The sequence below is a fragment of the Mustela putorius genome, unplaced genomic scaffold (assembly GCF_011764305.1).
Source record: "Mustela putorius furo isolate JIRA1106 unplaced genomic scaffold, ASM1176430v1.1 tig00003869_pilon_pilon_pilon, whole genome shotgun sequence".
In the NCBI taxonomy this organism is placed as follows: domain Eukaryota; kingdom Metazoa; phylum Chordata; class Mammalia; order Carnivora; family Mustelidae; genus Mustela; species Mustela putorius.
Window position 1 is genome coordinate 20,825,426 of NW_025422021.1, and position 12,561 is coordinate 20,837,986.

At 37.3% G+C, this 12,561-nt stretch overlaps 1 protein-coding gene across 2 annotated transcripts in view; it reads left to right on the top strand.

The window, feature by feature from the left end:
• LOC101690049 (CD302 antigen) overlaps positions 1 to 12,561 on the top strand; it is a 132,267-nt gene that overhangs the window by 45,896 nt on the left and 73,810 nt on the right. For both annotated transcript variants that reach the window (XM_045066604.1, XM_045066602.1), the window contains exons 16-23: positions 2,118 to 2,232; positions 6,668 to 6,703; positions 7,085 to 7,260; positions 8,501 to 8,568; positions 8,843 to 8,922; positions 9,511 to 9,650; positions 11,834 to 11,939; positions 12,168 to 12,328. In XM_045066604.1, the coding sequence (XP_044922539.1) occupies positions 2,118 to 2,232; positions 6,668 to 6,703; positions 7,085 to 7,260; positions 8,501 to 8,568; positions 8,843 to 8,922; positions 9,511 to 9,650; positions 11,834 to 11,939; positions 12,168 to 12,328 (882 nt within the window). The remainder of the gene's footprint in view (positions 1 to 2,117; positions 2,233 to 6,667; positions 6,704 to 7,084; positions 7,261 to 8,500; positions 8,569 to 8,842; positions 8,923 to 9,510; positions 9,651 to 11,833; positions 11,940 to 12,167; positions 12,329 to 12,561) is intronic.

Sequence of the window (12,561 nt, forward strand, 5' to 3'; positions counted from 1 at the left end):
GTGAACCAAGGAAGGTATGAAGAAGATTCATCTCAAGTCAGATTTCAAGATGCAGCAAGTAGGACCAGAAGATGTAAAAGACCAGTTAGGCATGTTCCTTTGAAAAATTCATTAATTTATTGATTCCATAAAGTAGTCTAAGTAGTCTTTGATGCTCTGGGGGATACACCAAAGATAAGGTATAAAAGAGTTGTCCTCATAGAACTTGCGTCTAATAGGAGATAAGTGAACAAGCAATTGCAGGAGCTATGACAGATGGGGTATAAATTTTATGCAAGAACAAGAGTGTTATGAGAGGTAATGATGATTAACACTGGTAATGGTGATGATGGCGGCATCAGCTAATACTTGTTAACTCATGAGCTAGGTACTTATTTTACGTAATACGTGACCTTGTGAGGTAGGGACCATTTCATATTCATTTTTTGAGGAAGAAATTTAAGTTCTGAGTAAGTATACATGGTTACAGAACTGAAACCCAAGTGTCTGGGTTTACTCTGCAGTATGACTAGGTGTTTATAGAAATAGAAAAAGTACTGGTTTATGGAGAAAATATTAACATTTTAGTTTAGATATTTTGAATTCAAGCTAGTAGTAAGAAATATCCTATAGTAAGTTGAAATCAAAAGATCAGAGTTGAAGGAAAAATGTATTTTAAAAAAGTACAAAGGGCCAAAAGTGGATTTAGAACTGTCAACACATAAAATGTAAGATGAGGAAGTCGGGAGACATATATATTATATCTTTGCTATGCAAGCCCACGAAAGAGATTCAAGAGAGTGATTTTCCAGAAATGCTGCAAGAAGCTTGATACAAAGAACTGAGAAGGCCACTGGAAAGCACTATTTTCAAAGCAATTGTTCTAATAATAAACTGAATAGTATCATGCCATTTTTATAGAACTCTCAGCTTAACACATGAAAAGGTAAAAACTTCGGAGAAGCTTGTAAAGTTTCCAAACACTGATGCAAAAACCATGTTCTATGTAAATAAGAGTTCTTACATGTAAAGAGATTAGAAAATCTACCCCCCAAAAAAACTAAATAAAAGAGACACTGATGCAGCCAATGTCAGGAACAAGGCTAGCCAGGCAGTGTCCTAGAAGGAGAATCTCCCCTCACTTGCGTTAGTACCCACCAGAATCTTGACCTTAAGAGAGAGTAGTCCAAAAAGTGAGGGAGATTCCTCCCACATTATGCCCTCCCATTTTCTTTCTTGCCTGCCTACTAATTGGAGTTTGTAGAGAGCTATCTCAGATCACATAGAGGAGGTTAATTAACATCCTAGCAGTGCAGAGCAACACCAGAGCAGGAGCCTGGGCCCTTGATGTCAGACCATTATGTCACATTTTCACAGATCTGCTTTCATCATAGTCTGGTGTTGGGAAGCCACTGAAGTAAACATTTTTTTAGCTTGAGCTTTCTGAAATTTTTTTTTACATATTTTATTTATTTATTTGACAGACAGAGATCACAAGTAGGCAGAGAGGCAGGGAGAGAGAGAGGAGGAAGCAGGCTCCCTGCTGAGCAGAGAGCCCGATGCAGGGCTCAATCCCAGGACCCTGGGATCATGACCTGAGCTGAAGGCAGAGGCTTTAACCCACTAAGCCACCCAGGCGCCCTGAGCTTTCTGAAATTTAAAGATACAATCTATAGTTTCATATCACCAAAAAGAGAGAAAAAAAAACAGTTTACATTTTGGATATAAACATGACCTTATGATAACTTTGCTGTATCAGGGGCACCTGGGTGGCTCAGTGGGTTAAGCCGCTGCCTTCGGCTCAGGTCATGATCCCAGGATCCTGGGATCGAGCCCCACATCGGGCTTTCTGCTCTGCAGGTAGCCTGCTTCCTCCTCTCTCTCTGCCTGCCTCTCTGCCTACTTGTGATCTCTGTCAGATAAATAAAGAAAAAATCTTTAAAAAAAAAAAAATTTGCTGTATCAGCCCCTTTGAAGATTCTTGATGAGGCTGTTAACTATTTAAACAGTGTTCATTCATTGAACAAATATCTTAGGTACTAGGGCTAAAGTAGATTAAAGACTATAGGACTTATACTTTACTGTTTTATAAAGCTGCATCATGTTGAAAGTATTCTGCAATCCTCTTCCTCCTTTAGGTCATTCAGAGGCCATGGCGAAGAAGCTGGCATTTCTATGATGACAGAGAATTTATTTACTTAAGACCTTTTGCTTGTGATACAAAACTTGAATGGGTATGCCAGATTCCAAAAGGTAAGTGATACTTCTTCCTTTTCACAATCTTCTCATGTGATCATTGTAAATGTTGAGCCTAAAGTACCTAAGAGAGCATTTTAGTCTATAATTATAACTTTAAAAAGCCTATGAAGATGTAGTTATATATATGTATATATATCTATATGTATATATACATGTAGATATCTATCTATCAATATATATATATCAATGTAGATATATATATCTACATATACATATAGTTTGTATATTAAGCTCTATCCTGCTTGACTCCTACCCCAAGTACAAGACTGGTTATTAGATGGTACTTTCCTCTTTGATCATGAAAGAATTTGTATGGAAGATAAAATTTAAGATGAATTTAGAGAGATTAGATAATGAAAGGTTATTTCAACTAAAAGAAGATATGTAGTGGAGGGAATCACTTCAATTTTTATTTTGATGCAAAATGAAGGATAAAATGAAGATAAGCTTGGGAAGAATGAGGCAAAAGTCAAGAAAGCAAAATTTGGCAGGTAGAAGTAGTTTGCACTGAACCCCCAAACTGCTAGTAGTTTATGAAATTCAAATTCAAATTCAGGAAACTAGTTCGCTTAATAGTAGAGGCTTGGTGGCAAAAAGAAGATAAAGAAGAATAAAGAGATACCCTTTTACTCAGCTTGTTACTAGGAAAATGTTAAAGAAATACTGAGGAAAAAAGGAAAATGTTTAGATTTTTAACAGCCAAATTATTTTTAATAACTTAAAAATCATTTTGAATAATTTTATTAGATATATTAAATTAATTAGTGATAATTGCACAGAAGGCTCTAAACTAAATTTCTGAATTGAATGTAGATCATTGAAACTAAATGTATATCCTCCTCTAAGCTCTTAAAGAACCCAGAAGTTTCCTTCATGCCACTACCTATTAGAAGATTGTTCTTTTTCCTTAAAAAGGCCATCACCATATTGCCTTTAAAATACATGATATCCAGTATAGGAACTGAAAAGTCTCTTTCACAAAGGCAACTGGTAGCCTACTAATAAAAGAAGAAACTTGTGTGTGTGTGTGTGTTGTGTGTGTTGTGTGTGTTTCTGTGTGTGTGTTGATAACTTTAGTTATTTCTGATTACTTGATTAAACCTTTAAGAGGAATAAAAGGAAAGCAGTTTGGGTATCCTTTAAATAAGCAGGGAAGTAACTAATTTGGATAAGGTCTCTGGTTTGAAGCAGTAATGGTGATGTTCCCATTAGGCTTGATGTTTGCTAACATGGCACAGAGAGTGTCATTGCTCCTTCCAAAGTGTGCCTCATTAGTAGCTGCTACCCCAACCGCATGCCTCCTGTTTGAGTGGTGGGGAAGAGCCAAGAGTTCACACCAGCATAACCATACGAATTACAAACCAGTAACCACAGGAAATATTCCAAAGAGCATGTGGTTGTCTTTTTTTTCTTGTTATGTATTTTTTATTTTAAACAAAAAGAAAGGAATTAACTAACTTAGCAAGCATAAATCTATTAACTAAATAAATAAATCTTCTAAATAATGACACCCCTGCCTTCCCCATACAGAAACAAAATTCCAAAACTAAGGAAATTCCTGTCTCAGCCTATTCACAGTGGTTTGAAGCAATCACTGATTGTTGGATCCAGAATTTAAATGTTATGTAAACTCTTCTTTGATAGTCCCTAAATTCTAAGTTACAGTGTGTCATATCAGTCAGTAGAGCCACCAGAGTCTGCTCAACTAGATTATTTCTGCATCAATCTGTATTTTTCTGGTTTTTTGAAAACAGTTTACTTCTTCAGTAACCTAAATCACTGTGTCTTTTTTCTAGCTCTTGCCTTTTTAAAAAAGGCAAAAAAGATTCATATGATCTGAAGAGAAACCAGAGTATTTGCCTTTCTTATTACCTGACCTATTTGGTTCTAATTAGTCCTCTTCTCTACAAGGGATATTTTGACAAGCTAAAATTTTTTAAATAACCATAACCACTATAGATATACATAGTTTTAAAAAATATTGTTTTTTAATTGAAAAAATTGAAAAAGTATCAAAAATAAAGCTCATAAAAATGTTTTTAGGAAGATCACCTATAATGGCACTACCCAAATGCACCTATTCTTTTATTATACTTTTTGGTATCTTGTACACACATACATAATCTCATAAAAGCAAACAAACAAACAAACAAAAGCCTTATATTCTGCTTTTCTCACTAATTTAAAGAAATTTCAATGTTAGACATAGCTTCCTCCAAAAAACAAATGAACAGATTCTTTAAAAATTTTTATTTAAATTCAATTTATTTAGCATATACTGTATTAGTTTCAGGGGTAGAATTTAGTGATTCATCAGTTGCATGTAACACCTAGTACTCATTACATCAAGTGCCCTCCTTAATGCCCATCACCCAGTTACCCAGTCATCTCATCTCCTCCACGCACCTCCCTACCAACAACTCTAGGTTTGTTCCCTACAGTTAAGAATCTCTTATGGTTTGCCTTACACTCTATTTTTATATTATTTTTCCATCCCTTCGCCTATGTTCATCTCTTTTGTTTCTTAAATTCCACATATGAGTGAAATCATACAGTATTTGTCTTTCTCTGACTGACTTCTTTCACTTAGCATAAGAACACTAGGTCCACAGTGCTGCAAATGGCCAGACTTCATTCTTTTCGATGGCTGAGTGATGTTCCATTATATGGAATATATATAAAATATCATATATACATATGACATCTTTTTTATCCATTCGTCTATCTGTGGGTATCTGTGCTCTTTTCATATTTTGGCTACTGTGGACGTTGCTGCTATAAACATTGGGGTGCATGTGCTTCTTTGAATCACTATTTTTGTGTCCTTTGGATAAATACCTAGTAGTGCAGTTGGTGGGTCTTAGTGTAGTTCTATTTTTAACTTTTTGAGGAACCTCCATACTATTTTCCAGAGTTGCTGCACCAGTTTGCTTTCCGACCAACAATGTATGAGGCTTCCTCTTTCTCCGTATCCTTGCCAACATTTGTTGTCTTGTTAATTTTAGCCATTCTGACCAGTGTGAGGTGGTATCTCATTGTGGTTTTGATTTGCCAAGTGATGTTGGGCATTTTTTCATGTGTCTGAACAAAAGTTTTTGACAAGATTACAAACAAGAAAGTATGCATATTTTTAATTGATTTAACCCATTGTTGATAGAAATTATCCCATATACAAAACACTGACTCACAGAGAGAAACCAAGATGTTGGATATACAGGCAGTCCTCTGAGTAGGATCTTCTCTGCATTAGGCCCAGATACAACAGCAAAATTAAGAATAGCTATTTTACCCTGTAATTTCTAATAGTCATCAAACTTTGTTGACCTACAACCAGAATGAAAAGGGAGAGGAAGGCAACTAGCATCCTGTGGGGAGATGTTCAGCCCTGGAATTGTCTGGGTGCTTTTGTAGAGGTCATCTTAAAGTGATTTTCACAGTCATTATGAGATAGGTGGTGGAGTCTTGTTTTTTTGTTTGTTTGTTTGTTTGTTTGTTTTTAAAAGATTATTTATTTATTTATTTGACAGAGATCACAAGTAGGCAGAGAGGCAGGCAGAGAGAGAGGGGGGAGCAGGCTCCCCACTGAGCAGAGAACCTGATGTGGGACTTGATCCCAGGACCCTGGGATCATGACCTGAGCAGAAGGCAGAGGCTTTATAAAACCCACTGAGGCACCCACGTGCCCCGAGTCTTGTTTTTTAATAGAATAGAGAATTGAGTCTCAAGGACCTTGGCAGCTGATCAAAGTTCCACAGCAGTGAAGGTCTGCGGGCATTTGGAACCTGACCCAACCAATTTCAAGGCCCATCATTCTTTATAAAGTACCATATTTTCTCTTTCCAACCAGGAATTCTGGGTGATTTTTATTATTTTTCTTCCTGTTTGTCTCTCACCTCCTCAAAAGTTTCAATACTCAATTACTATCCCTTGTTCACAAAGATACCCTGGGGGACAATGAACTCTAGCGACCCAGGTTTATAGAACAATTATTCAAATTGTATTAGAGGAAGAAGTAGTTTTTTGAATAACCTCATCCTGCAGTGATGATTATCTTGGTGCCTACTCCTTACTGCTTCTATGTAATGTGGATAATATATTCATTTACTTATTTACACTTTCTAATTATTAGCTGTAATTTATCCATCTAGTCTTCCTTTGTGGCTTCTGTGATATAAGGTAGAGAACTGTTAGGAATACTTTAATAGTTAATGGGTCTGCCTTTTTTATTGTCATTGACGCAGCTTTAGCTTAAGCCACAGGAATTCAAACCGAAGCAATCATCATATGAAAGAAAATGGTTTGGCCAGAAATGGTCGAACTCAGCAATCCTGCAAGTGCTCTTGAGTTAGATTAAAGGCACTTACTTATAGTATGACATTATCTGTAATTGGATACTAATCTTGAGCCTTTTGCTTTCTTTCTTATATAGGCCGTATTCCAAAAATACCAGACTGGTACAATCCAGGTAAGTTAAGAAAACTGAAACTTAGCCAAAGCTGCTCTACCTTCTCAGTAATGTACTTAGTTAATTACTGAAGCCCAGGCCTAAGTGCCAGCTTCTCTATTACCTCTTCAAGGGAGATGAAATACCTCCAAGCAGGAAAGGTAATTGGCTGGTGGGGGATGAGGCTTTGGGCCTGGATTTGTTCCCCTCTGTGAGTACAGAAGGGTGGCAAAGTCTCTCACTGGCTCAGAAATCCTTGGTGCTTGGCAAGCAGCACTGGCCTGGCCAGAGCTAGTCAAAAATCTAATGCATTACTACTTATAAATAGTTTCAAACACTAATTGATGCTGAGAGGGTGCAGTTTGATCTGTGCGTAACTCCATTATTTTTCTTCGTCTTTAGAGCGTGCTGGAATTCACGGACCTCCAGTTGTAATTGAAGGGAGTGAATATTGGTTTGTTGCTGATCCTCACTTGAACTATGAAGAAGCTGTCCTGTACTGTGCTAGCAATCACAGCTCTCTGGCTACAGTGACATCTCTTGCAGGGCTAAAAGCCATCAAAAACAAAATAGCAAATGTAATTTGAGAGAATATATTTTAAAATATTTTTCTTATTTTTATATTTGTTCCATTAGAAATTATTTCAGAAATCTTACCAAAATCTATAGAAATTAATGTTGCTTTCAAGTAAAATTTACCTAACAACATCCAAATTCATTTCATGTCAGAGAAGTTAAATAGAACTGCATAGGAGTGCCTAGATGGCTCAGTGGGTTAAGCCTCTGCCTTTGGCTCAGGTCATGATCTCTGGGTCCTGGGATCGAGCCCTGCATCAGGCTCTCTGCTCAGTGGGGAGCCTGCTTCCCCCTCTCTCTCTGCCTGCCTCTCTGTCTATTTGTGATCTCTGTCTGTGAAATAAATAAATAAAATCTTAAAAAAAAAAAAGAACTGTATAATGTTTTAAAATATTCAAGATTAATTATAAGTGTCAAAGAGCGTAATTAGATAATATAAAATATTCTAATTCTTTGGTGGATTTTGTACTAAAAGTTAAGTTTTTGTCTTTTTGTGAAGATTTTGTTTATCTGACAGAGAGAGAGAGAGAGCTCAAGTAGGGGAGTAGCAGGGAGAGGTAGAGGCAGGCTCCCAGCTGAACAAGGAGCCCAATGTGGGCCTGGATCCCAGGACCCTGGGATCATGACCTGAGCAAAAGGCAGATGCTTAACCAGCTGAGCCACCCAGGCACCCCTAGTTAATGTGAGTTTTTGTTTCTTCTAATAACTAACTTTGTAAAACAGCTTTTTGTAGGAAAAATAATTTTATATATGTATTTTTTAATATTTTATTTATTTGACAGAGAGATCACAAGTAGGCAGAGAGGTGGGCAGAGAGAGAGGAAGGAAAGCAGGATCCCTGCTGAGCAGAGAGCCCGATGTGGGGCTCGATCCCAAGACCCTGGGATCATGACCTGAGCCGAAGGCAGAGGCTTTAATCCACTGAGCCACCCAGGCATCCCTAATTTTATATTTTTAAATTTATAATTATTTGCAATAGAACACTCCATATCCAATTAACATATGCCTATAATTATAGTGACCATATTTTCTTATGCAAAATAGTGCATACTGTTATCCAAAGAGTTTTCAGCTACTTCTTTGATGAAAGGACCCTATAATTTAGAGACCAAAGTAATGGAATGTCTGGAAATGTTAGCAGTTGTGGTTATGGTGGGACTGGGCATTTAAATGAAACTTTTCCAGAAAACTCAGCACACACAAGGATGGGTGATTTTGTTGGTTGGTCCGTTTGTTTTTCAGATATCTGGTGATGAACAGAAGTGGTGGGTGAGAACAGCGGAGCAGCCAATAGATCGTCATTCTATGTAGTATGTGACACCATTGATGCTGCCTTTGTAAAGTCATTGGAGGAGCCATCCCAAATTCCCCTTTAGAAAATGCTATTTATAAATGTGTTTTGAACATTAATCCGTAAGCTGCATGGACTACAGAAACCAAGTCCTTTTGCATATTAGCATCAAGAAATAAGTGGTATAAAGTAATGGCATAACATTAAATTTAGAAATAAAATTACAGTAAAAAAAAAACAGAATAGAACATGTAACTATGTTATGAGCTGTGAAATCTCTCATTTTCTTTCAGCTCACGATACCCATGGCCTCACTTTCCTATAACATTTCGGGAGGAATGCCTGTGCATGTCTGCCAAGACTTGGTTTAGCGGTAAATTAATTCCAAATCCTTTAATGTTGATTATGTAATATGTGAACTTCGGATTCAATTACCAGCTTAACCTTGCTTTCCTTTTGATTACACATTTTGTTGCTTCATCTTATTTTGACTTACTGCTAATGGCCATGGCTCAAATTCCAAGTGCAAATAAAAGTGCTTTTCACTATGAATATTTTGACTTCCTTTATCCTAAAGCTGTTACGTAGAAATAAGCTTACTGCTTTCATTACTGAGAAGCATATAGACAAATTTACAAAGATAAACAGGTAGCAATTCTAAATATAGTTTAGGTCTCTTACCCCTTCATTAACCTTCGCTTTCAACCTATCTCCCACCATCGGCCACTGTGGAGGTAACTGTGGTCCTTCCACCAAATGTGTGCATTTTTACAGGCAATGCTGATATGCTATAACCTACTGATGTGAGTAATAACAAAAGATAGAAAGGGCTAGAGAAGAAAAGGAATGTATTTTAACTGTTTGGGAAAGATCAATTGAGGTTTTCTTTACTACTGGATTGTTTTTAAAATGTGCTGAATGGAAAATTCTCACCCCTGTAATCTTGCTTTTCATTTCTCAGACTTAAATAAACCGACAGACTGTGGTACCAAGTTGCCCTTCATCTGTGAAAAATATAATGTCTCTTCATTAGAAAAATACAGTCCAGATTCTGCAGCTAAAATACAGTGCTCTGGGGATTGGATTACTTTTCAGAATAAGGTAAAGAGAGAATTGCTACATTGTACAAATGATTATTGCTTTCATGATGGCTGTGTGGCCTGTGGCAGAATTGCAGCCCATCAAATAACTTCACTAAGATAGCCTCTGCATGTCTCAGTAACTCGCCTGATCCCCTAGAGTGCCAGAAACCAAGTCAGCTCTCAAGTTAGTAACGCCTACAGGTCTTTCAAAGAACTATGTTCCTATTCTGTGCTAGTAAACTTAAATTGCTGAAGTTAATTGGTCAATGGATTATAATACTTTAAATAATAAAATTGTATAGCATGAAGGAAACTGATAATTTCTGGATGATGTATTTTCCACTTGAAAGAAAGCATTCAAACAGCATCTACCAATTAAATTAGACCAATATTTCCCAAACTTTTTGAGGTACTACACTACACATATGCTAACAAAATATCAGTCATTGATCTTGCCTCCAAAAGGGTTCAATGATTAAATAGGTTTGGGAAATGCTACCTTCCATATCTGCATCTTTGAAATGCATAATCCATATTGGTAAATGTATCTCTTTGGAAATGCATTTGGCTGCTAAGTAAGAGATCGCTATTCTATGTTAAAACATCACAATGGCCAAACTATGGAAAGAACCTGGATGTCCACCAACAGATGAATGGATAAAGAAGATGTGGTATATATACACAATGGAATACTATGCAGCCATCAAGAGAAAGGAAATCTTACCATTTGCAACGACGTGGTTGGAACTAGAGAGTATTATGCTAAGCAAAATAAGTCAGTCAGAGAAAGACAATTATCATATGATCTCCCTGATATGAAGAATTTGAGAAACAGGGTGAGGGGTCATTTGGGGTAGGGAAGGAAAAAATGAAACAAGGTGGGACTGGGGAGGAAGACAAACCATAAGTGACTCTGAATCTCAGGAAACAAACTGAGGGTTGCGGGGGGGTGGGGTGATAGGGATAGAGTAGCTGGGTGATGGACATTGGGGAAGGTATGTGCTATGGTGAGTGCTGTGAAATGTGTAAGACTGACGATTCACAGACCTGTACTCCTGGGGCAAATAATACATTATATGTTAATTTTAAAAAAAAGAAAAAAGTGGAAAAAAGTCTCTTCTCTCACATGAAAGAAGTTTGACAGTAAGTAGGTTGGGGCTGGTACAGAAGCTCCAGGACATCTTCAAATCCAAACTCCTTTTGTCTTTTTGCTCTGTCATCTTTAACATAATAAAACTTCCAAGCTCAAGTTCAGGGTGTTCTGTCTAGGGTCTTTTCTAGAAGCCACCCAATGACATATATAGCTCATTGGCCACTCCAGTGTCTAAGGAGGCTGAAAAAAAGCATTTTGTAGAATGGTTCGAGGAACACTATTTAGGGTGTACCACTCCACACTAACATGATCATCACATCGAAAAGAGAAAGGAAGCTATGACGTCTGTACCAAAGCTAAAATAGTAAGGACATATTTTGGCTTTTTAAAATTAGAACAATCTTTTTTTCCCCCAAAGATACAGGGACTAAATTAATTTACATAGTTGATGTAAATTTGAATTAAAATCTCCTGCCCAAGGACAGGGGCATGAGTGTGGGGAGATGGGGTAGCCGGGTGATGGGTGTTAAGGAGGGCACGTACGGTGATGAGCACCAGGTGTCAGCACAACTAATGAATCGTTGAACACTACATCAAAAACTAATGATGTATTATATGCTGACTAACTGAACATAATAAAGAAAGAAAAAAGAAAGCAAGGGGGATGATTTCTTTTAAAATGTGTGTTTTTATATAAGGAGGTGAGGATTATGAGTGCAGCCCTTGAAATCAGATGGAACAGAATCTAAATGCTGATCATACCGCTGTCTGACTATTTCACTTGTGGGTGAAGTTACTGCACTGCCCGGTGCCTCAGTTTCTGCATTTGTTGTGAGATTAATTAAATGAGATAGTATTATGCTTACTGTTTAGCACATGGGACGCACTCAATAAATGGGAGATTTTTTTTTTTAATAGTTTGACTAATAGAACAATCTCTAGTTTTTTATATTGAGGGTGTAGATCTGCATTCATATAGTACCCACTTTGTGATTTACATTTCTCCCAGGTCAAAAATTAGCAGCCCTCATAAAGAGGAGGTGTTTATTTCCTATGTGAGCTTTCCTGTGTCTAGAATCTTATGCTTCATACATGTTTTTTGTTTGCAGTGTTTTCTAAAAGTCAAACCAAAGTCTCTCACATTTTCCCAAGCGAGTGATACTTGTCATACCTATGGTGGTACCCTTCCTTCAGTGCTGAGCCAGAGAGAGCAAGGTAATGGAATTATTTTTGAAAACATGTTTTATTCTGAACTGGGGGCCAAGTCAGTTCTGAGAGGCTTTGGGGAATTACCATATTAAAAAAGTCTTCTTAAACTACTTTGTTACAGAATAAGTGAAAGAATCTCTTTATAGGTAAGCCAGAGGTATTCATTGACATTTTTAGTGTGTCTTTAATTTGAATAAGTCAAATGCTTTAAAAAAAAAAATCTCTTTCTGACAGATTTTATTACATCCTTGCTTCCAGAAATGGAAGCTACTTTATGGATTGGTTTGCGCTGGACCGCCTATGAAAAGATAAGCAAATGGACAGATAACCGAGAGCTGACATACAGTAACTTTCACCCATTATTAGTTGGTGGGAGGCTGCAAATACCAACACATGTAAGTTTTTTTAATCAGAAATCTATATAGATCAGGGCACCTGGGTGCCCAGTCAGTTGAACATTAGGCTCTTTATTTCAACTCAGGTCGTGATCTCAGGGTTGTGAGATCCAGCCCTGCCTTGCTTGGGCTCTTGCTGGGCACAGAGCCTGCTTAAGATTGTCTCTCTCCGGGTGCCTGGGTGGCTCAGTGGGTTAAGCCATTGCCTTCGGCTCAGGTCATGATCTCAGGGT